This window comes from Pipistrellus kuhlii, unplaced genomic scaffold, assembly GCF_014108245.1.
Source record: "Pipistrellus kuhlii isolate mPipKuh1 unplaced genomic scaffold, mPipKuh1.p scaffold_m20_p_15, whole genome shotgun sequence".
Lineage (NCBI taxonomy): Eukaryota > Metazoa > Chordata > Mammalia > Chiroptera > Vespertilionidae > Pipistrellus > Pipistrellus kuhlii.
In genome coordinates this window covers 28,207,363-28,231,824 of record NW_023425460.1, presented here as the reverse complement: position 1 = coordinate 28,231,824, position 24,462 = coordinate 28,207,363, and the positions used below count along the sequence as shown (strand labels likewise).

Here is a 24,462-nt window from a genome sequence, read left to right as displayed (position 1 = left end):
TGGAGGGGCCCTTGGAGCCCACAGAGACCCAAATGCAAGTGAGGCCAGACCTCCAGCTCCAGCCCTCAGGGGGAGGGGCCGTGTGCTGCGGGAGGGCAGTGTGGGCAGTATAACCACCAGGCCAGCCTCACACTGGCAGCCACTGAACCTCCCAGCACGGGCTTCTCCTGTGCAAGGCGGTCCCTCCCCACTGGGTGGCTGTGAGGATAAACTAGGAAGAGTGGTGCCTGGCCTGGGGAGGGCTCCACAGGGTGGATGTGGTCCTGAGGGGAACAGCAGCACCTGGGGAGGCTGGGCCTGCAGGTGCTCCTGGAGCGTGTGTGCACTGGGGAAGAAAAGGGTGCGGCCGGGGAGGGAAAGAATAGCTCATTGGGGAGACGTGCTGAAGTGGCTGGTGGGACAGAATTGAATGTCTGACACAGGAACAGTTCTGTAAACGTTCCCGGTCAGTCGTGGTGCCCGGAGACCTCATTGTTAGCAGCGAGTCACGGCGACCTGCCTCTGGGCCCAGCAGCACAGGAAGTGCGTGGTGCCAAGCCCTGGGCCGGGCTGGGGGTGTGCCCTCTCCCTTCCTGATGGAGGGGACGAGAGGAGGAGCTGGCCATGCGGAGGCCGGGCTTGATAAAATTGATGTTCCGTTCTTGGTGGCCTCCAGGCCTCCAGTGGACCACTTCTCGTCCCTCCCTCTCTCCTCTCTCCCATGTGGCGCCCAGGCTGTGGGCCTTCTCCCTATGAAAGCGGGAGGGCAGTGGGGAAGGGGCTTCTGCCCACACACCGCCCTCCCAGCCCCTTCCCTGTCCCTCCTGTGCCTGGGAACAGGACCCCGACACTGGGGAAACAGGGTCCTTCAAAAGCAGCTCCCTGCCTTGCAAGGCCCTCTGGGTGACAGCTCAAGATGGAAAGGACTAAGTGACACTGTTCTTTAGTGGCCCGTCAGGGTGGTGCGAGCCCAGGCTGAGTCACTTGAGATAAATGTGCCCCAGACCAGCCTGTGTCACCAGGAGCACTGCCGGCCACTCTTCTGCTGTGGGAGCTGAACCAAAAATTCAAGTGTATCTGACCAGTGAGAGAGGGAATTTTGCCTGGGAGCCTTAAAACTGCAGATGTTCTGAAACGCTGTGATCATTTCTCTTCCATCCAAGCATCAGGGATGGCCAGGCCCCCAGCGAAGTCTGAGAGAGACAGAGGGGAGGTCATCAGGGCTCTTCCTGTTGTTCTGGGGAAAGCGTCCCTTAGGCTCAGCAGCCCATGTGCCGGGCTGTGCGCACAGCAGCCAGCCTCACCTCTCAGCTCCCCTGCCGTGTGCCTGGGCGTGTCCACCTGCCTGCACGCCTTCCAGAAGCGTTTCCTGGCGTCCTCCCGCCCTGCGAGGCAGAGTAAAGGCTCTGGCTTGTGCTTCCACAGCCCTTGCACCTCCCCTGCGGGGCACGTCTTCAGCTCTCCGGCATCTGCCCCTGTGCATGTCTGGGTCACCAGGGGCGTGAGAGACCTCTGGGGGGAGTCTGGGACACGTGATAAATGGAAGGCGCCCCATGAATACTTGTTGGATGAAAGAAAAGATAAAAGATGACTGACCCCAACTAAAGGAGTGTGTGCTCTCCACGGGGGAAATGGCATGTCCACAGTAATTATAATGCAGAGAGGAGGACTCACACAGCAGCTCCCTCGGAAGGTTCAAGGTGCGGAGAGATGACGAGCACCAGGAGGGGAGGGCCATCTGGAAAGGCTGCATAAGAGGTGGGGTCTGACCTGGGAGCTCTGTGGGAGGCAAACAGCAGGAGGGTGGCATTCAAGACAAGCACATGGGCCTGCCACAGCCAGGGGTGGGGATGTGAATGGGATACAGGGAGTGGCGAGCTCCCGGTTGGAGTGACTCGTAGGGCGTCTGTAGGCAGGGAGAGGGGGGTGGTGTTGAGAAGAGGCTGGAGCAGAGCGTGGAGGGGCTCGTTGGTGCCACGGTGGGCATTCGGCGGGCATTCGTCAGCACAATGTGGCTAGTCAGCTTCCTCACGGTCATGTGACCCTTACGACTGGGTCGTCAAACTTCCATTTTTGGTGCTAAGTCCCTGCTTTACTGCTTTCCTTCCCCTTAGTCACCTGTCCACTCCTTCCTGCCACCCCAGCTCTGCAGATGTGCGAACACTCCCTATGACTTCCCCCCCTTTGTAGCCTCCCAAACTGATGTCACACAGGTCCGTCCCTCGTGTGTGTAGATGTGTATTCTCTGAACAGCAGAAGGAGGTGGGCCAAGTTGGGGAGGGGCCTGGGGAGATCAGGGTCCTGGGGGAGTCACACTGTGCAGACAGGATGCTGGGCTCCAGCTCCAGCTCCCATCAGCCTGTGTGTCTTTGGATGAGTCACTTCCCTCCTCTGGCTTTCCAGTCCAGTTCAGTTTGAATGTTAACAAAACATTCAGACGAAAACTAGGGTTCTTTCTGTCTTTGCTGGTCTTGATTAGCTAAAAGTCCTAGGTGTATTTCAGTTGAAAGAAAAAGCAAAACAAAAGTATGGCATTTGTTATGAACATTTGAACCTTCTCAATTGAAAAGTGAAAGTTTTCCCTTTTATTATTTGAGGGACAGCTTAATTGGACCAAAACATACACACAAAACGCCCAAGAGTTAAGAATATCAACCAGGTTCTTGGATTTGAGGGGCATGATTTTGGCCAAGCAAGTTTAGAACAACCAGGCCAGAGGGTACAGGAGAAGGGCCTCTCGGAAACCTTCATGAGCATCGGCAGACATTCACTGAGCATTCCCAACCCAGGGCCCTGTCTGCTGACTGACGCCAGCCTTGGTTTCTGAGCTCCTGTAACCTGTGAGAGCCTCGTGGAATTTCTGAATTTAAAAGCATCTTTAAAGATCGCCTATTTCAGTGACTCCTAGCTTCCTGTGGGAATCTGAGGTCAGCCAGGGATCCGGGCCAGCATCCACAGTCCACGTGAAGTTTCAAGAGGGCCTCACTTGAGGCCACCTGGGAGCTCATGGGCCCCAGGTTAAGAGCCCCAATCGATTTGATTTCCATGAGGAGATGAGAGAGCTGAGGTCTGAGGAAAGTGACACACTTTTGTGATGTCAGTTTGGTTCCTAAAGGGAAGGAAGCCAGTCAAACAATAAAACCTGAAGGCGTGACATTTAAAAATAAAAATATTCAGGAAAGCTGCGTGTCCTCAAAGCATCTGTCTGAGAAATGCAAGAACTGCGGCCTAGAGGAAGGAAAGCTGCTCGGCTGACGACAGAATGATGTGCTTTGGTGGCTTGGAACATCTCTTATCACGTGGGAACTAGGTTAGTCCCAGAGAGATAAGAACAAAGACACAGGCCTGCTTTGGGCACTGACATCAGAACCAGAAGGAAAAGCTTGTGCTGCACCTTGTGAGGACCAAAAGGAAATTTAAAATGTTAAGATAGCCAACTAAGAATGGGAATCATTTCCCTTCGGCTCCCTCAGGAGGGAGAGCTCTCAGTACCGAGGGCATTTAACAATTTACAGGATGCGAAGAGACATTGGCCAAGTTCTTACACAAACAACCAGCATCTCAGCATCTAAGACAGGGAACTAAGACCCAGCATTGAAGTGTCTCCCCTGAAAAGTGTTAGGAGAAGTGGTAGACAGCAGACCCCCTAACTCCAGAGATCAGGGTGTGGTGTAGTGGAACGCGCAGGACTCGGAGTGCCAGAGACCGGGCTTCAAATCCTGGTTCTTCAAATTCCCAGCTCTGACATATTGGGTCTTAGTTTTGTAATACGGGGTCCATGGCTATCACTCTGTTGAATTATTATGAGAATTAAATGAGAGGCCATGAGACTAAAGCACCTATCCCCGAGCACATAATGAGACACAATAAGTACCCGTGGTGTGATACTGATGTAACAGGGAAAATAGCTGTTCCGGGTAATGTACTTTGTCCTCCTTACCCCGTTCGGCCAGAGAGAGGAAGGTGGGAGAAGGAAGAGAAGAATGTAGGTGATGGGAGAAACCTTTACTTTGTGTTGTGTGGATCCAGAAGTTAGAAATTCATTGACTCTGCCAATCCCTGCTTCTCCTTATTCTCTCTTGCCCGGAGTACAAAGCCTTCATCTTGGGAAGCCTAACGCGTTTGGTTTCCTCATGGCTGAGTGCCATTTGCCGTTACTCCTTGGCTTGTTTGGGAAGGAAACAGAAGTCCACATTCCCGACTCGGAGAGGTGGCTGAGCATGGGAGTGTTGTCATCAGGTTTACACTACAGCAGAGCTAATGTGTAATCTGTGGGGGAATCTGATGGAGATGAAGTCCAGGTGGCAAGCAGTGGAACTAATCGGTTGTCACTGGTTTTATATTTAAGCTGGGATCGTTTGCTCAGTAAAATCAGAAGAATCCGTGGAGTCAGAGACGGGAGGGCCACAGAGCAGGGGCACTGCAGGATGGCTCTAGGTGTCCTAGAGCCAAAACCCAGGAGCCCGAGAACTCGTGGCATCCTACTCCTCTGGCAGAGTTTGCCCAGGGTGTGCCAGGAGCTACAAACCTGTCCCCTCACTTCCCACATGGCCAGATCCCCCTCTACATCGGGGGCTACTGTCGTCTTCAGTGGGCGATGAGTGGGGTGCTGTCCCCTTCAGCCAGTTCTCAACCATAGGGTGCTTACACCCCAGTCATGGAACATTACAGCCACAGGACATGGATGTAAATCTTGTCCAGCCCTCTGATTTCACTAAGAACTGGAACTCCAAAGAAATTAAGCATTTTGTTCAAATGACAAATTGGTATCAGAGCCTGACCTGGAAGCCAGATTTCTCATCCATAATCCAGTGTCCTCCCGGGAGGCCAGGGTAGGTCACCAAAATGAAGAGATGGGAAGGCATGGGGCCTGAGATGAGGAAAAGAATACGGTCTCCGAGGGCCCAGGCAGGTTAGGAGGGCAGGTATTGCTGGGAGGGCCCTGCACTTTGAGGTCGAGTTCCTCTGTCCTTTAGCCTGCGGACCGTTATTTTGGGCCTCGGGCTTTGGCACACACCGAACACTGGAAGAAGGGGCTTATGGCTCCACAGTAGCACCAGGTGTTTTGAGGATCCGGGGGGATTAACAGTCCCAGGGAGCTAGGGTCGGATTTCTGAGGGACTTGCGTGAACTGGAGCGAGAAGGGCAGCAGGGCCACGGAGCAAGGGCGCTGCAGGATTGCTCACCCGGGAAGAATGAAGCCAGCCCTCCAGCCAAGAGAGGTGCTTGGCGTGTACATTTGCGAGTAAGAAAGCAAAGCTGTTTCTGAATCTGATTCTACCGCCTGTCTGTTGTTGATGGGGAAGGAAGGGGAATGCATTGTGTGTGTATGTGTGTTGGGCCAATTGCTGTTTTCTAAACATGTGAAAAACTTCACTGTATCTCCAAGAGTTCAACACGCACTTAGCATGAGATAATACCCTCTTTATTCTCAACCCTGGATGAGGTCCTCAACCCTGGATGAGAACGTGTATCTACTTTTAGGCCTGAATAAGGCAGACAATGAGGACCAGGGATCAGAGTGGCGCTGTCCAATGAGAACATAATGTAATCTTAAGTTTTCTGATAATAAAATAAAGCAGGTGATATTAATTTTAACATTTTATTTAACCCAATATATCAAAATAGATTAATTTTAACATGTAAACAATACAAGGATTACTGAGATATTTTACATTCTTTACTTTGTACTTTATTTTTTAAATCCATTGTCTATTTTATCCTGGCCAAGTCACATGTGCCTACTGGTGACCATATTGGATGGCATAGGTTTGGAGAAAGAGTCTAAGGAAAGCATTTCCAAGAGGGAGAAATTGAGCCCGGCTGGTGGGCTCTGTGGTTCAGTGTCGACCCAGGCACCAGGCGGTCACTTGTTCAATTCCTGGTCAGGGCACATGCCTGGGTTGCGGGCTCGATCCCCAGAATGGTGCACACAGTAGGCAGGCGATGATTCTCTCTCATCGATGTTTCTCTCTCAAAAACAAAAACAAAAACAATAGAAATATATTTTTTATAAAAGGGAAAGAAATTGAATCTTAGTTAATAGGGTAAGTGTTTATCTTGCCTTCTCCCTCACTAGTAAGATAAATGTTTATCTTGCCTTCTTCCTGCATTTTTCCACACACGATAAATAAGGAACCAGATCGTCCCTACCTCTGGGAGATGCGTTAAGTGTGTCCAGATGTTAAGCGTGTTTGGATGTGAAGGTTATGATGAGGATTGCCTTCTGGTTTCGATAGGACTGAGACCAAGGAAGGTGGGCCATCCGTATCCCTTTCAGGCCTGGGGATAGGATAGTGCCTTTAGTGCCCGTCACACCTTTCACGAGCTGAAAAGGTAATGAGGAGAAGGTCCACGCTGGTCTTCTGAAGAGGCTGAGCTGGGTGTGCGCTGGTGGCACCAGCTGCCCTTCCTGACTCCAGGGGCTGTCGTTGGCGATCAGACACAGAGGCTCAGCTCTCGGGCTTTACCCCCTTGTCAAGCTCTCAGGCTTCCCTGAACCTTAACATTTCATTTTCTGCCCTCCCCATGTCACCAGGTTAGTGCATGAGTCAGATGAGGGCTTGGACTTTTATGTGCTTTGAAAGCTGCTTTATTAAAATGCTTTATTAAAGAAAGGGTTTAGCAGAATATCAGTCCTTTTTTCTGACTCACCAACTATTTGTGGATGATCGATTCCAGTCACCACTTTGGGATTAAGTCTATTGAAAGATGCTAGGGACTTCCGTAAACTGTGCAGACTACTCTGAGAGATTGTCCACATTCTCTCTGGTCTGCATGTGACCGGAGGTTATCAGGCCCCCAGCTGGAGTTGGGAAATATTTTTATTTGTATGAGAACTTTCCTTTTATGAGGTGCGACCCATGTCCGTCTGGCACCGAGAATCAGTGTCAGATGGTTGAGCGCCTCTGCAGCCTGTGGAGCAGTGCGCGCACGCGCGCACACACACACACACACACACACACACACACCATGTGCCCCTCGGGAGCCTGCCTTTCAGCAGGATCCCAGGAGAGACCACGAATGTGAAAGTCTGAGAAGCAGTATCCCAGCTAGTGATGTCAGCGCAGCCTCAGCCCGGACAGCTGCTGGGACAGGCCGAGCACACTCACGAGGCAGCCCCTGCTGTTGCTGAACAGACAGCTCTTACTCTGAGAAAGTGTCCCCTTCGCTCCCCTTGCCTGTAGGCACGCCCCACTCCGGGTGCCCAGAGTGAGTTTCATTCTGCTGCTGTGTGAAAGCCCACCGAGTAGACTACTGGTGACCTTTGTTGCAGTGAAGCTTGGGCCCCTAGGCTGGTGGGACAGGAAGGTAGACTGGTGCCTGGAATGGACGTGCCTGTAAGGGCAAGGTCATGTCAGTGGCACCGTGCAGGAGGGGGCAGGGGTGGCCTGGGAAGAGCAACCCAGCAACTTTCCCTGCCTCTCGCTGAGCATAGCTTTCTGGGTCCTAAAAGAAAACGGGATTGATAACCCCTGCCCTGCCTGTCTCCAGGGTTTCTGCAGGACTCCGTGAAGATAAGGTCAGGGAGCACACTTGGGAAAGCGGGACATGGTCCAGGGATGAAAGGGAAGGTCCACGGGGAGAATCGATGACCCCAGGAACCAAGTGTCCCACTAGCTCACTGTGTGACCCCCGAGGAGCCCTCACCCTCTCTGGGCCTCTCTGAAATGAGTGAGCTGTGCACAGGTCTCCCTGGAGATGCGGAGGCTCAGTGCTATGGTGGTGAGTCGCCTGGGGGATGTCTCCAAGGATGACTCTTCAAATATTTATTTGGGGAGACTCCCTGGGAGCTTGAGATTGAGTCCTTTGGGAGGGAAATGATTTCAGATACCCTTCCGGTGCAGCCTGGCCTCTGCTGTGGGAGACCCACTTTAAAGAACCATGATCGCCCGCTCTGTGAGACCGCTGAACTCCTCTCCCACTAGCTGGAGTGAGTCGTGTGCTGCTCTTTCCAGAACAGTTGTGTTACTCAGGTGTGTGAGCACTGAAATGTGGGGTGCCTAGTAGTTTTGTGAGCCTGCTTTGCCAGCAATTGACGAGGTAACTGAAACTGGCTTCGGTCCAGCAGCCCGTCCATAGATGCTGGGCAGCGGAGAGCAAGGGGACCAAGCGTGGTAACGGAGGGACGCAGCTGTTCTTCAGGCAGCCCTTCCGTGTCCGTCCTCCACTCGGGGGGCCCTGTGTTGTCCTTCTCACCTCCCTGCAGCCATGTCTCAGCCTTCCATCTCATCGCCTGGATGCTTGCTTCTAACTCTGTACATTGCATTTTCTCCTGTGCACCCACCGTGTTGTCATGGAGACTCGGTGGCCCTAGGCTACGAGTGTCCGGTGTCATCGAGTGTGATGGTGTGGTACGTGTATTTGCTCACGCTTTTATTTTGAATTCTTTCCAATGTGACATCTGCTAAAATGTCTCCCTTATAATTTGCTTGATGATCACAGCCTTCTCATCATTCATTGAGCGCAGGACCTGATCTCACAGAATCTGAAAAGAGCTATGTGGTAAGACGCCTGTTGACTAAGACTGTAGCTTTTGTAAAGAGAGTCCTTACTGGCTTCCAGAGTACAGCCGGAAGTATTGCCTGGTTAACGCTCAGCCACTAGTTACAGGATTATAAGTGGCTACTGTCCTAGAGAGGTGTTAGGCCGCCCCTTCCCTCTCACCGAAGCAGAGGAATTTACAGATGCCATGTCTCCTCTGCCTCCATATGGGATTAAATCAATGTCTTAGTGCATGATTGGGGATACATCCTTGCATTTCTATCCTGAAGTTATTCTGTTTGTAACAGTTACTCACTAATTGCAGGCTTTTGTGCTGCTACCTTTTTTTTTAATATTCATACTAAATTCTGAATTCTGTATCTTACCTGTTTTCCATGCTTACGCCTGGATCCCTCCTGCACTCTACTACTGGAATATCTATTTTTTTAACCTGGATCTTCAACTCTGTTGTTTCCCTGGACTTATGTGCTTCGTCTGGAATGTTCCATCTCTTCCTCTCTTTCTTTTTTTTTTTTTTTTTTTTTTTTTTTTGTCCCCATGTTGACTGTTTTATGGGGGTTTCTGGATATCTCGGGGCCACCTCGCAGGAAGCAGTGTGCAATGAGATCATAAACATTGCCGAAAAGTCTGTTCATTACTGCAGCACTGTCTCTCATCCCTTTGACTTCCATCACAAGGTACCCCCTTCTGACAATAAATCATCTTTAATCATTTCTCAGCAACCTCAAGCCCAGCAGCGAAGAGTCACCCCAGACAGGAATCAAGCCTCACAAGATTTGTAAGTACATGTGGCAAACTGCAATTCTGTTGGGCTGAGAAAGTGGGTCATTGACTGGCTGTGGGGCAGCCAGGTGGGGGTATGAGTGACTCACTCCTAGCTTCTCTGAGAATTTTGTGTTTTCCATCAGCAAGTATGAGAACAGGTGGCAGGTAAGTAAAGGTCATGACCTACTGGGAGAAAGACAGGTAAAGAATGAACTGCTCTCCAAGGACAAATGAGGGCTATGCTGACGGGCTTCCCTCCTAGTGTTGTGGGAGTAGAGGAAGGAAATTAATTCTGACTGGAGCTGAGTGAAGGGTTGATCCATTCATTAAAAACAATATGTTGGCTCTGTCTCCACTTCTAAGCACAGAGGAGTAACTCCCTTCCCAGAGGGAGGGGATTAGAAATAAGCACTGAAAGACAAACTAGAGCAGGGTCTTCCCGGCTAAGGAAACCACACGGGCCAGGGAGGGCTTGGACAACCTCAGAGGTGCCCACGTGGCGGCAGGGCACAGTCCACGGAGGAAACAAAGCTCAGGAAGTAGGTTGGGCCCAGGTTGTAGAATCCATGATGTGACTGAAATGTGTGGATTTTGTTCTGCAGGCTGTCAGCTGAGAGTTGGAAATGAGGAGGATATTGATTCTGTTTTGTTTTGGGAGATAACCCTGGTAGTGGAGTGGAAGGTGGATTTCAGAGGCGAGGAACAAAGATGCTGGTCAGGAGATGTTAATCCAGGCAAGAAGTGACGGGGGCCTGAGCCAGGACCTGAGTGGGTGCCTTGTGACCAGGGAGGGGCACATGCAAGGTGACCCAAGGAGATTCTGGGCAGAGCGAGAAGGGAAATGAGGGTAGATCCTTAGAGAACAACTTTTTAAGGCCACAGAGGAGCCACAGGAGACTCGGAGACTCTAGGAGCGATCCCTTGTGCAGACTGAAGCATGGTGTTGGGTCAGCAGTGCCTCCTGCTGCAGAGCGGCCAAGGTGGGAGGAAATGAGACGTGACCTCTAGGTGTTCTGTTCAGCAACTGGAGACGATCATTGGTGACGGCGAAGACAGCAGTTAGAGAGGGGGAAGCACACTCCTCCTCAGAAAGGGTTGGTAGTCAGGGCCATGGTGGGTGAAAGGGCTCTAGGTGGAGGAATAGTAGGGTGCAGAAACGTAAGTACATTTGTACCAGACCAGATGGGGCTGACAAAGTCAAAAGATGTAAGAGAGAGCACAGAAGCTAAGGAACCAGCCCAGGGAAGGGAGTTAAGCATGACCAGAAGGACCCTTCCCCCCAGGTGGGAACAGAGCAGGAGGGAGGGGGTCCAGAGACTTAAACCTGAACGAGGCAGCATGACGAGCCCTGTGCACAGAGGCAGAGGTGGTGGGGGACTCCCAGCCGCGCTCCATAGTCTGGCAGTGGAGCAGGAAGCAGCATCAGAAGTTACCTCCCAGAGCTGAGCCAGGAGGTGAAGGGGAGCAGGCGTTCCAAGGAGGCCAGGTTGGGTGGGAGACAGCAGGCACAAACAGAAACAGCGAAGTGTGTTCCTTTGCCAGCTGAAATCTGTGGCCTCTCTTGAGTCCTCGTGGGAGACCCTCCGGCAGGCAGATCCACCTCCCACAAGACGAGCCCATTCAGACAAATACACACCATGAAGCTGCCCCTTGGGTCCCGGCAGAGGAGAAGGAGCCTCTTGTTCTGGGCTCTGGCTTCGCTTCCCTGGGTCTAGTCTGTCTTGCTCATACACTGGAGATCACAGCATCTGCTGGAAATGGTAGATGTTTGGCTCAGGGCAGAGTTCTTCCTGCTACTGTTGTGTTTCAAAATAGTAAGCGAGCAGAACTGTGAACTGGTGTGCAGTGGATGCGTCTTAATTATTTGTCAGAGGACTCGGTGAAAACGGAGCTTTTCCTTGTTGCCAAAGCAGATGCCAGGCTTCATGCCAGCTTTCTCCGAGGTTGCTGTTAGAACAAGCAGAGCAGCACACCCCAAATCGCCTTAAGCCAACTGCCACCTAAAGAAAAATCTTAACCCCCAGATCACTGGGGTAGGAAAAAAAGGCTTTCAATAGTTTCAGAAAAGTGACATCCGTATTTTAAAACAATGAATGAAATGTCTGTTGGTGGATTAAACGGTGAGGCAACTGGAATATATTTCATATAAATATGACAATTTTATAACATGACAATTGCCTTGGGCCAATGTAAATTACCAGAATATAATGTCTATCTCTGGACTTCAGTAGCCTCTGACTATTCTCAGTAACCTATATAAATTATCCCATGTTACGAAAAAGCCTTGGTTAAATTTAAAAGGGGAGGAGGATATCTAGACAAAATCCTCCGTTATGGTAACCAAATGAAACTAAGGAAAAGGATTGGTCATGACTTGCTCAGAAGTTCTCCATCCCTGCCTGTCTTAATTTATTATCCGACTAGAGGCCCAATGCTCAGATTCATGCACTGGTGGGATCCCTGGGCCTGACCTGTGCCCTCTCACAATCCAGGACCCCTCAGGGGATGTCAGACTGCCAGTTTCTGCCCAATCCCTGCAGGCCAGGTCAAGGGACCCCACCGGTACACAAATCCATGCACCAGACTTCTAGTATGCATATAAGATCTTTGGTTAATCTCTTCCCATGCTCCTCCCTCCCCCTTCCCTCTGAAATTCATCAGTCTTTTCCATGTTTCCATGCCTGTGCGTTGAGCATCGGCCCCCTGGTGGTCAGTGCAGGTCAAAGAGTCAGACAGTAGCTTAGGCTTTTATATAGATAGATGTCGAATGGATCTCCCCCAATGCTAAGTCATTAGAGAAATTGTCAATAAATGCCTCTCCAGCCCTCCCCTTATTTTTCTCTCCATTTATGAGCTGGAAACACTACCTAAATGTTGATTTAATTGGAATGGCTTTAAAAAGGTCCTTATTTAATCCTGTCAGTCACTTAATATTCCTTTTTCTCATTGATAGATTTAGCTACCAAGCATTATATAGCTATATACCACAGAACGATGATGAGTTGGAACTCCGAGATGGAGATATTGTTGATGTCATGGAAAAGTGTGACGATGGATGGTTTGTTGGTAAGTGATCTGGTCCTGCTTCTCTTACTAGCCATGTTCTGAGGGAACAACTAGGTGTAATAAACCATGCAAAAGCCATATTCCCCACAGGGAAGAAAAGCCTTCTCGGTCCCTGGACCACTGTGAGTGCTGGGCACAGTTCATGTTTGCTCTCGAGACTGTGTGGCTGGCAGTAATTAGTGTTGGACCTAAAGCTCAAACATGCCAGCATCAAATGCATGGGAGGGCACTTGTCAAATTCATTAAGTTCTGTTTGTATTTCTATTGTGCATGTATCTGTTGGAAATTTTATTTTTTAAACTCTAATGAAACAACACAAGAAAATCTGGCCAAGCCTAGGTCTCTACCATGAAACACACACATATGTGTAAACATTTTAAGATCTTATCTACTCCAGCCTTCTAATAATTTTAATCAAAGCAATCTGCTTAATTAAAACAAAGGATCCACCTTTATAAAATGGGGGAATAAGTGAAATTCTGTTACAAAGCAGATACTTGCTTGGCATACTTTCTTATTGATAGTCTTTCAACAAACTGCCCAAAAGCCAAGTCTAATCCTCATTTCACAGATTCAGAAACTGAGGCCCAAAGAGATTAAGTGCATAGCCCAGGGCCACCCAGGCAGCGAATAGTCGGGCCAGTGTTTGAACCCGGCACACCTGTCCCCAAGCCTCTGTGCTTCTTGTCAGGTGTGAGTATGAGTTGGGAGTCACCGGCTCACTTTCCCTCCATTTTCCCCTTGTACAATGGCTTTGCCTTTATCTTCTTTCCAAAGACTCTTTCCTCACCTCTGCACACGCTTACCAAAGCAAAGTGATGCCAGGGCTGGGGCAGTGAGAACAGCAAGGTCTCAGCAGACTAGTACACAGGAAGCCAGGAAGACTGGCCGTGGCCTCACCAGCCTCTTAGAAGCCGCCCATCCTCCCAGGCCCCCCGAAGCCTGCGGGCGCGCTACCTCTAGTGCCGTGTTCAGAGGGAAACCAGAGCTGAGCAGTCAGCAGTACACGATGCCGCGATTTTCAGCCCGTGTACCACAGGAATGTCTAAACCATGCAGTTTCTGACTATTTATTCAGGGACACTGACCTCTTTTCCCTTAGATTGTCAAATTTTTAAAATGATACCAGCAACACAACAATAGCCGCCTGGTGTGAATGATTCAAAATTATACCTTTTTTTTTTTTTTTTTTGGCAAATTAGCAAAAACTATATATTTTAGGTGTGCCACAGAATTTTCGTAATTAGTTTATGTGTGCCATGAGATGAAAAAGGTTGAAAATTGCTCTTCTAATGCAAAGTTCAGTAGAAACATAATACAAGCCATGTACGAAATACAAACAGAAACCAGTGAAGTGGATTTTAATATATTTTATTAAACCCAGTGCATTAAAAATGTTATCATTGGAACATGTAATCGGTATAAAACACTGTGAGCTACTTTACATTCTTCATTCTGTGCTGAGCCTTGGAAGTCGGGTGACGTGTCCCGGGGCGGCCGGCTTGGTTCGGAGCTCAGCAGATGTCCGTGGCTGCCGCGCTGGAGCCCAGCTCCCGGGCATTCGCGCTGCTAACCTCTGCTCTCCCAGAAGCAGTTATGGTTCTCACCAAAGCCTGGGGTGGGGTGAGGGGCACCAGTTCTCTAACGGGGCATCCTGGCAGCTTGGAAAAGGAAATATTTCAGATTCCACAATTCCTCAAACACTTCCAAAAGTAACCCAATATTCAGACTTCGAACAAAGTAACCCAGCCAAGCTCCTTCTCCTTGTCCATAAGGCAAGGCACTCACCAGCTCTGGGCCTTCCCGCCTTCTTGACGCCCCCTCCCCACAGAGGGTCAGGTAGTCGCTGTGTCACACTTTTATCTGAAAAGTTTCTCTTCGGGGGACAGCTCCAACCTACTGGTATCGGCTGCTTGAAAGGTTGTATTCGGCAGGATTCAGAGCCATATCCAGGCCAACAGGGAAAAGGAGGCAGTGCTCAGATTGTGTTGTCTGCTAATGAGAGGGTAATGTGGCACAGCGTCACGCATGCACGCACGCACACACATATACACACACACACATGCATGCACAGCGCCGTTCCAGAGAGAATCCCAAGGGCAGGAATTGGATAGGGGTGTGGAGCAGCCCAGGCAGGGCTTTGTTCCCACACCGTGTGCTGCTCCTGGCTCAACGGGAACCCTCCTAAGGTTGGTCCCAAAGGCTGGGAGTCAGCGTGGGGCTTCGGCAGGCTTAGGAGAGGAATGGGGGTCCTATCCATTGGGCTTTCCAAAACCCTGCACTTTAGAAATTGTAAATCCCCCAGTGAGTTGTGTTGGAGAGATGTGTCCATTCTTCCAAAACAGAGAAACATTGGGAAGAGCAGTGACTGGAGGTCAGAGGCCTGGGTTCAAGTCTGCCCTGGTGCTTGCTAAGCTGTGGGGCCTAAGCAATGTCACCTTAGCTCTCTGAAAAGAAGCTCATTTGACCAGAAAGAGGAGTGTTAACACGCCCACCCAGCCTGACGCTGAGCCTGAGTGGGATGGATAGGGGAAGTGCTGCAGAAGCGCATGCTGCACTGCCGGCTGCAGGGGGCGCTCTCCAGCCTCTGCACCCACACAGGTGTCTTCTCATTGTCCGTGTGTTTTTTTATAGGAACTTCGAGAAGGACAAGGCAGTTTGGTACTTTTCCAGGCAACTATGTAAAGCCTTTGTATCTGTAAGAAGACTGAAACCCGCAGAGGTGATTTTTATTGGAGGATGAAGCATCACCCATGAACTGGTCTCTTGATTTAAAAGTTGCGTCAGTAGGAAAAGTAATACAGTGGATAAAGAACGAAGCAAAAGAGCGGGACAGAGAAGTGTGTTGTGTTTAAAACCCGGGCTTGTCTCAGCTTACCGTGTATCAGACAGGCCCGAACCATGCGCTGAGCAGAAAGGAATGAGGCAAATCTGTATTTATTTAGCTGCTTCCGGGAGCCTCTCCAGCCCTCCCCTTCGCTCCCGTCTGAGGTAACCTGACCTGTGGCCGCAGAAATGCCTCCTGCTGCCGCCTCCCTCACCTGCCCGAAGCTGGCCGAAACCCCTGGCAGACCCCCAGCCATTCTCCAAAGGCTCCGCACAGACCCCCACCCCAGCCCACCGCCCACGCCCGCTGGCCCCCCAGAACCATCGGCGCCGCTGGAGGTCAGTCTGGGCTGCGTGCGAGGTCCTCCCCGGACGGTGGTGGAGGCCCCACCCTGGACCCGCTGAGGTTAGTGGGGAAATGGAGGTGACCCTTCGGTGTCCGGAGCATGCACACCCAGCCTGCGGCATTGCCACTGACCCCCGTGTCAGACAGAAGGGCACGGGAGGTTTGCCCGTGGGAGCAGGTGGCCAGGCAGACAGTTACATGTGTGTGTCCGAGTGACTTAGGTCAGGAAGCGCTGTGCCTCCTGAGGTCACATCCCTGTGCCCCTTCCCGGATCACTGGCTTCCGCAGGTGTTCCCTTTCAGGGCAGTGTCACTGATCAGACGCCATTGCTGATCTTTCTTTTCTGGATTGTTCTTGGCCAGGACAGTGTGGGGTTGATAGGCCTGTTCTCAGGGAGAACCACGGATGGAGATGTTCAATGATTCAGTTAGCACACCCGGATGGACCCTGGATGCCGGGCACCAGCAAGCAGAGACTTACCGCATCCCCACAGGAATTCTAGGGCCCCTCAGAAGGGAGCCCCCAGGCTGAGTCCTGGTGCCCCGGGCCAGGCTCCGCTTCAGAGCAGAGGTGCAGATGCAGGGCTCGCGGTGGGAGGGAGTGATTCTGCTGCTCCCAGCTGGCCGGAGCTAAGGGGCGAGGCCCCTGAGACACCTGGGTCACAACTCTGTCCAGTCAGCCTCTCTGTTGGACCCCTTGGAGAATGAAAGACAGAAATAGCCCATTCCCTGCCTGCCAGGGACTCAGGTGATTGGAGACAGACACACACACACACACACACACACACAAAGACTCACTCAAGAGAGACTGTGAAATGTGCTAAGAAGGGTGTGAGAGAGGAAGAGATGAATTTCCCTGGAGGGATCCTAGAAAGTACTGTATTTCTGTCCCCATGAGCTCACTGTTGAACAACCAGGATGCTGGACAAACCTTTGCCTGAGGGCACTTTATGACTGAACATACTTGGAGCTGCTTCCAAGTCTTCAAACTCTCACCCTCTCCACAAGTCCACATCCGGCCACAAGTAGGAGCAGCAATTCCGAGTGCCAGAGTGTGTGCAGGAGCCCCGGCTCTCTGCCTGTAGCTCAGACGTGCCCAGCGCCATTGTCCCAACATCTGAGCCTTTAGAAGTAAGCAAAGTTTGTCTTCAGTGTCTCTGCCTCCACTTCTGTCTCCACGACTCATCTTAGGATCCCACCGGCTGCCCACCCCCCATCAGACAGCTACAGTGCCCTCACTTCTCCCCCGTCCTCTTTTCAAATCTTGCTGGCTGACTTCTTCACACTTAAGTGCAAATGACTGATACAGGAATGTGTTACCTCTTCCCAGAGACATTTGTTTTTAACTAGAGCAGAGCCTTAATCCCCAGGGGAAAGACTGTAGAACTAATGGTGGGGATGGGGTGGGGTGGGGTGGGGGCGGAGGAAGATGGAGGAGCCTCCTGGGTAGAGATTCCTTAAATAAGACTCGTTGCTTTGGGAGGCCCACCTCTCCGCCCAGGGCACTGTGACTTGACTCTGAGGGAATAGAGTACAAGTGTGCGTGCACATGCATTCGGCCAGCAGCATCTCACCCGTTTGGAAATATAATTCTTGTATTGGCTAATGTGTTTCCCGGACTTTCTTAGATAAAAACCATTAATATCATGATCTTATCTAATAGTTTTCTGAGGGGTGCTTCTTGATTCCGTAGGTAATTGTGAACACCTCTTTAAATACAGCTAGAAAATAAAACCAATTTGTAAAGCCACATTTGCATATGACGCCAGCCTCCCGCCTTTGTGTATCAACAGAAACCCAGATATGCCTCACCGGTTTGCCCGTCTTTAATAAAATCATGTGTTCAAATTTGCATCAAACTTCAGCTTCCTATGTGTCACCAGACAAGGAACCAAGGTTTCCAATGCTCTCTCGTCGTCAGACATTTAGTATGATAAAATGCCTATTTTTATGCTGAGATGTTTATACAGGTTTATTAATAGCAAGTGCAGCGGAGCAGGCGGCATGCCTCACAGACAGTTTTGATATATATTAGCCACGCTTCTGGGGACAGGCAAGCCCCGAACCACCTCTCCTGTGCAGCCTCCCTGGGAAAAGCCAGAGGAGAGAGCCATATGCTTACGTGGGTCTGTAAATATGTACATTTAACTTTGTATAGCCCATGTACCTACTTTGTATGGAAAAATAATTTTAAAAATTGCAGCTGGAGGGAAGTAAAAGGAGGAAGTCGTGAAGTTTTTTGCATTTTTATTTAAGTGAAGGAATTGTACATAACGCACCGGCAGATTTTTAGCACAAATATAGCCATTGTAAAGTTAAAAATTTAAATAAATAACCATTATTTCTGGGAGAGAAGGTAGTAACTATAATCTCAGTTACAGTTTTTTGGTTTTGAGTTTGTTGGGGTTTTTTGTTTGGTTTCTTCTTTCTTTTCTTTTTTTTTCTTTTTTTTTTTTTTGGCAGTTCTAGCTATCTGAAATAGCATTAAGTCCTATTGCTGGAATAGGTTACTACAAAAAAGAGCAGAAGGTTATATTCTGAAAGAAGAAGAGTAACTGCCATTACACGTACGCAGTTAACGTGCTGCCATTTACGTTACACACCGAGAGCACGCACTGTACAGCCACAGTTCTCCTGTCGTTTATTTTTCCTTATTGCAGTGGGTTGATTTGATAAAGATGTTGAATTACCACATTTGCTGTACATATTATTTAATAAACTGTATTCAGAACCACGCGGTATCCAGTTGTTCTTACCTTTCATTGCTTCCTCCTTTTGCTAACCTTCCCAAAGTAGACTTACATTCACTGCTTCAATTTTTCTTATTCTTCTTTTTCATTCTTTTTATTTTTTTATTTATAGAGAGGGGGGAAGGAGGAGAGGGAAAGAGAGAGAGAGAGAAACATTAAGATGAGAGCCAAACATCAATTGGCTGCTTCCTACACATTCCACCTAGGGGTTGAACCCATAACTCAGACATGTGCCCTGACTGGGAATCGAACTGATGACCTTTGGTGCCAGAGGGCACATCGGATGGGGCTCCTTTTTCATTCTTACTCACTTGCCATCAGCTCCCACCCCACTCCGTGAAGACACCTCTTCTTCCCTTATTCTCTTCTCAGTAAGCTAACTTCATGACCTTCTTTGAATTATCATTGACCATTTCTCCATTCTTTCTGTGTGTTTTTATTTGTTCTGATTACAGAAATAATGCCTATGTCTTTAAAAGGAAAAGAAAAACATTATGAAGTATGTTAAATGGGTCTTGATTTGGTCCACCAGAGGCACAATAAATGACACACACTTGGTTTTTCTAAATCAAATTAAACCTAGAAAGTGAAAGTTCTCCATAATTACAGGTGACCACAGAAGTCACCAGTGCCAACTACCGATGTGTGGTCCTCCAAGCTCTCTCCTCTGCACATGGGACATGCCCAAGTCTGTAAACAAACGCTTTGCCTGGTTTTTATCTCCTTACCAGTGGAGCTGGGACAGGTTTTCATAATTCACCAACCCTCTATTGATGATGCAAACAATGGTGCATTGAGTACAATTATTGGCTCAAAGAGCAGGAACATTTCAAATCTTGAGATTCTGCCAAATTGCCTTCCTCAAAAAATGCTGATTTTATTCTAGGCCAAGTCCACGGGAGTGTCTATCTCCTCACCATCCAATTAAAATTAGCTCATTATCCGCTTCTACGAAATGTCCCTTGGTTCACCTGCCTTTTCTCCGATCAGCCCCTTCTCAGTCCTCTTTTTCTATCTTCGCTGGGTTCTCAGCCCTCTGTTGTTTTCTCTCTACACGGCGCTCCTTCAGGTCTCAGATCTCTCACAATGTAATATGAGGCCAAGAATCCATTGTATGTGGGCTCTTTTCAATGACGAGTGGTAGAAACCTAACACCACACACCACAGACCATTCTTGAATGACGTCACCGGGAAGAGGACAGTTGGAGCTAGCCTTAAGCAGGAAGGAATCTAGAGACAAAAGTTTCCGTTGGTGCCTGACCGGTTTGGCTCAGTGGATAGAGTGTTGGCTTAGGACTGGATGGTCCCAGGTTCAATTCCAGTCAAGGGCATGTACTTTTGTTGTGGGCACATCTCCAGTAGGGGGTGTGCAGGAGGCAGCTGATCAATGTTTCTCTTCCATCGATGTTTCTAACTTTCTCCCTTCCTCTCTGTAAAAAAAAAAAAAAAATCAATAAAACTTTTTTTTTTAATTTCTGTTGGTATCTGTCTTATCCTGGGGGTTGCTGGTCTTGTTTGGCTGACGTTCACCTGCTGAATGCAGCAGCAGCGCCCACCATTTCTCTGACTGCAGATGGGGCCAAAGGCCCTCCTGTTAAGTTCCTACTTGGTGCAGGTAGTTTATTGCATGGATTAGCCAAGAAAGTGGTTCAGATTGAGAATATCCAAAAACGTTTAAGATAAACCCAAAGATGCAAAAGGCCTTGATGAGATTATGAATGACTGTGTGACACCGTTAGTTTATGATGTCTGTCCTGGAAGATGACTACTCTTCCCTTCACTTAGCCATCAGCAGAAGCAAAATGCTGCCTAGATGGAATCTCTCTGGAAAACTTGTTTTCAAGTGAGATCTGACAAACTGATATGCATCTGCAAAAGAGAGCTGGATCTGAGACTCCTCTTCAGAGCAGTAGCATAAGTCATGTGGCAACAATGTTGGCGAGAGCTTAACGTATCGAGGTCTGTGGATCTCAAAGGACGGTCTGTGGACCCCTTGCAGCCCTCGGACCCTTTCAGGAGACTTGTAAAGTCAAAACTATTTTCACAAAAATGTTAAGATGCGTGTGGTGCCAGCTTCCAAGAAAGTCTTCAGCGCTCCTCACCTCCCAGGACTCAGCCCGGAGTGGCCCCTTCTGCATTCTGTCAGGGTCGGCCTGCAGGGCGAACAGATTGTGACCGAAGAGAGGGTGTGTCGCTTCTGAGTCCGGGTCATGAAGCCATGTGATTTCAGTCTCTTGCTCTTGGGGAGAGACAGGCTCTAATTTAGAACTTCTGGTGCCAGGTACCTTGCTGTGTCAGAGAAATGTGCTACTGCCTCCCAGAACGAGGTATTCGGCAGACAGTGGGCTGGGAGTCTGAAGACCTGGTTCGAAAGAGCCGCTGCCTCGGACACTTGTTAGGTTGTGAGACCTCGGAAGTGCCAGCTGAGCTCTCAGCCTGCGTTTCCTCGTCTGGGAGGGGGAGGTGCCCGGACCACAGTGGGGTTCTGTCAGAAGGAGGAAGAAGTGATGTTTGGAAGGCAACCTGCAAGGCCCACCACAGAGCTCTCCAGCTATTCCAGTGCCTCCTGTACACCAGCACCTTCCACGCACTTTCTCGTGGCTCTTGCCAATCCTGTGAGGCAGGTATTCTTGTCTCCGTTTACAGGTAGGAACCTGAGACTCAGGAATTCAGCCTGAGGTGTACAGCCAGGAAGTGGTTTCAGTCTGACTCCAAGGCCAGTTCTTTCCCTTCATCAGACTCTGCTGCCTCCAAGGGACAAGTCTGCAAGAGTGACTTCCTGGGATACGAATAGTGATAACCGTCTGATAAACACCTACTGTGTGCTTAAATATCGAAAGTTCGATAAAAGATTTAAGTCCTTCCTCAGTCTAATGTCAGAGCCAAGACAGCAGCAGTGGCACAGAGGAAATCTTCGTGTGCCCTGCCGATTCCATGTCATCCTATTCTTTACCCCTCAAAAGCCTCTCTGGTCCAGCCCCCTGCCTGTCTTTCCTCACCCCACGCTAGCCCTTCAATGCCTGCACTGCGGCTCCCACATGTGGTGTCTAGATCCGCAGAGCTCCTAGGCACCAAGAACCTTGTGCTCCATATTTTCTGTCAGTTAAACATAACTTCAACAGCAAGAGCACGTGGCCCAACAAGTGACAGCTTATGTGACACAGATGTCTCATTTCACAGAAAAGAAGGCAGGCGTCTGGGTTAGCATTTCTGATTCCCCTGGCCTTTCCCAATTAGGAGCTGACTACTACCATGGCAACTCCAAGCATACGCCCTCATACAATTGCTTCTGAAGGCAGGAAGCGGGGAGCAGCCCAGGCCTTGGCAATGCATGCTCATCTCTACATCGATGCTGCGGCGATTCCGTGGTGTCCACAGTGTGGAAGCACCGCGGTACACCCAGCAGCTCCCTCTTGTTGACAGTTAGGGTGTTTTCAATATTGTGCAATTATGCGCAATTCTCTGACGGACAACCTTTGACATACTCTTGAGTACATTAAAGTGCCTGCTTTTTTTCTAGAATAAATTCCTAGAAGTATTGGTGTGGAGAGTCTGACCTTGCCACGTGACTTGCAAATGAGGGGAGAGGCCACTGTGAGTGTTTCATTTTCTAATTTATACTATGGAGTGATCCCCCCACCCCCGACAAGTTTTTACCCTGTGGGTACTAGAGTGTTTATTTCATCTATTAAAATGTTATGTTTCTAAAAAAAAAAAAAAATCCTAAAAGTGGAATTATTATGTAGATCAAAGGTTATGATATATACTTTTAAAATATATATATATGTTTATTGATTCCAGAGAGGAAGGGAGAGGGACAAAGAGAGAGAGACATCAATGATGAGAGAGAGTCATTGATCGGCTGACTCTTGCATGCCCTGAGAATCGAACCGTGATCTCCTGGTTCCTAGGTTGATGCTAAACCACTGGGCCACCCCAGCCGGGCATGATGTACACGTTTGACAGCTACATAGTGTCGCACAGCTGTGGACAAGACCAGTCAGGTCTTTCTTGGAGGTCATCTTGGATGTGTGCTTTCCTGTCTGTGGCTAAGACTTCATCATCTTGGGCTCTTCCGCAGCTGCCCCCTCTTCCTGAAATTCCTTCCTCTGTGGCAAGGAATTTCCCACTCACCCAGTGAGTGTGGAGTTAGAGTGCCCTCGCCATCTTCCGCTTGGGGGTCCAGTTGTAGATGAACAGGCTTTAGTTTTTTTGGTGTGTTTTTTTTTTTTAGCCTGACCAGTGTGACTCATTGGTTGAGCATCGATCCTGGTCAGGGCACATGGCCAGGTTGTGGGCTCCATCCCCAGTAGGGGGCGTGCAGGAGGCAGCCGATGGATGATGCTCCTCTCTCATCCATGTTTCTATCCTATCCCTCTCCCTTTCTCTCTTTTTAAAAACCAATAAAAACATTTTTTAAAGTGTTTTTTAATAAGTTTCCAAAGAATGCAGTGTGGCTCCTTCACCTAGGAGTCCGGGGGAGGCAGCCTGCGGAGGGGTGTGCCGAGCAGTCGCGGTGGAATCAGAGGCTCTCCCAGAGAACGGTGGGAGACGCAGGCAGAGGACGTGGGGGCAGCGGCACTCCGGGGGGAGAGGAGAGCTTTGGGGAGGAGCTTGTGCAGAAACACGCAGAGAGGGCGCTCAGCTTCAATCCGGGGGCTTAGAGAGTTCACCCAGAGCAGGCGGGGTCAGGCCTGAAAGGGAATCAGTAACAACTGTGTCCCATTTACCTAGAAACAATGAAGTCCCTTATGCACAGCAACCTTTCCATGACCCTGCAAAGAAGGCCTGGTCCTGCGTTTCAGTTAAGAGGAAACCTCTCAGTCCTGTTCCTCCTCCAGCTACCGCCTCCTTTCTCTCCTTTCCTCGCAGCAAAAGGCCCTAAAAGGGCTGTCTGGGCGCTGGGTGGAGGCGGCCCGGGGTGGGGTGGGAATGGGAACATCTGTAACAGTGTCAACGATAAGTGTTTTTAAAGAAAAGGAAAAAAAAAAAAAGTACTTATGGCCTGTCTGTACTTATGGCCTCCCAGTTCCTCTCCTCTGATTCCCCCGTGAGCCCACTCCTGTCAGGATTTCCTCCCACGCCCCAACAAAACCCGTCTCTTCAGCCAAAACCGGTTTGGCTCAGTGGATAGTGTGTCGGCCTGCAGACTGAGGGGTCCCGGGTTCGATTCCGGTCAAGGGCATGTACCTTGGTTTCGGGCACATCCCCAGTGGGGGGCATGCAAGAGGCAGCTGTTTCTCTCTCATCGATGTTTCTAACTCTCTATCCCTCTCCTTTCTGTAAAAAAAAAAAAATCAATAAAATGTATTTTTTTAAAAACACAAGAAACCTGTCTCTTCAGGCACCTTCCCGCCTCTAAATCTCGTGCTGGGTCTCAATGCTCAGCTCCCTGGATGGCAGCAGCATTTGACACACCAGTCACCCCTCCCTCCAAGAATCCCTTTCCTCCCAGGCCAGCATCTTCGTGTTGGTGACCCAAGGCCCCGTGCTCGGCCCTCCCCTGTTTTCCTGGTCCCGGGGCCGCCACCCACTCTCACACATCCACTGTATGTTCCTCCCCCCCCACACCTCTTCTGTGGGCTCCAGACTCCGAGATGCCACTGCTGTGCCACATCCCCGCTGAAGCCTAAATATGTCCCCACCTAAGTAATTCCTCAGCGCACCCCCAAAGCTGCTTCTCCCACAGGCCGCCCCGTCTTCGTTAAGGCAGGTCCATCCTTACAGCTGCGGTTCCGGCCAGAACACGTGAGTCATCCTGGACACCCCCTGGCACCTCCCCTCCCTTCCTGTCCGTCAGCAAAAGCCCACAGCACAGCGGAATCCCAGCACCGCCCCAGCTCCCCCGCTCTCCACCCTGGGTCCCCGCCAGTCATCATCTCTCGCCTGGCTTGTGACAACAGCCCCCTCACGGCTCCCTGCCCTGTTCTTGCCTCCTCCTCCATCTGTTTCAACACAGGGAGCAGAGTGTTGGAAACACAAGGCAGATCATGTTCACCCTCTGCCTGGGGCCCTGGGACCTTCCCTCTGGCTCCCAATGGTTCTCCGATGGCCCTCCAGGCACTGCCGGGTCAGGCTCTGTCTATCTATCTCTTACCTCATTGCCTACTCCTCCCGCCCCCGCTAACCCCAGCCCCCCGGCTGCCTTGCCAATGGACATGCTGGGAGTCCCCATCTTTGAACTTGCTATTCCTCTGCCTGGAATGCTCAGGTCTCCATTCAGATCA

The 24,462-nt window shown here is 50.0% G+C and overlaps 1 protein-coding gene across 50 annotated transcripts in view; it reads left to right on the top strand.

Annotated features, from left to right (window-relative positions):
• Positions 1 to 18,154, top strand: part of SORBS1 (sorbin and SH3 domain containing 1) — a 210,608-nt gene extending 192,454 nt beyond the window's left edge. For 39 of the 50 annotated variants that reach the window (XM_045581920.1, XM_045581926.1, XM_045581929.1 and 36 more), the window contains 3 exons: positions 9,204 to 9,262; positions 12,203 to 12,315; positions 14,949 to 18,154. In XM_045581920.1, the coding sequence (XP_045437876.1) occupies positions 9,204 to 9,262; positions 12,203 to 12,315; positions 14,949 to 15,016 (240 nt within the window). In that variant the 3' untranslated portion in view covers positions 15,017 to 18,154. Of the gene's footprint in view, positions 1 to 8,424; positions 8,485 to 9,071; positions 9,263 to 12,202; positions 12,316 to 14,948 lie in introns of all 50 variants that reach the window. The other 11 variants (XM_045581922.1, XM_045581923.1, XM_045581919.1 and 8 more) reach the window with 2 other exon arrangements.
• The last annotated feature ends 6,308 nt before the right edge of the window (positions 18,155 to 24,462 follow it).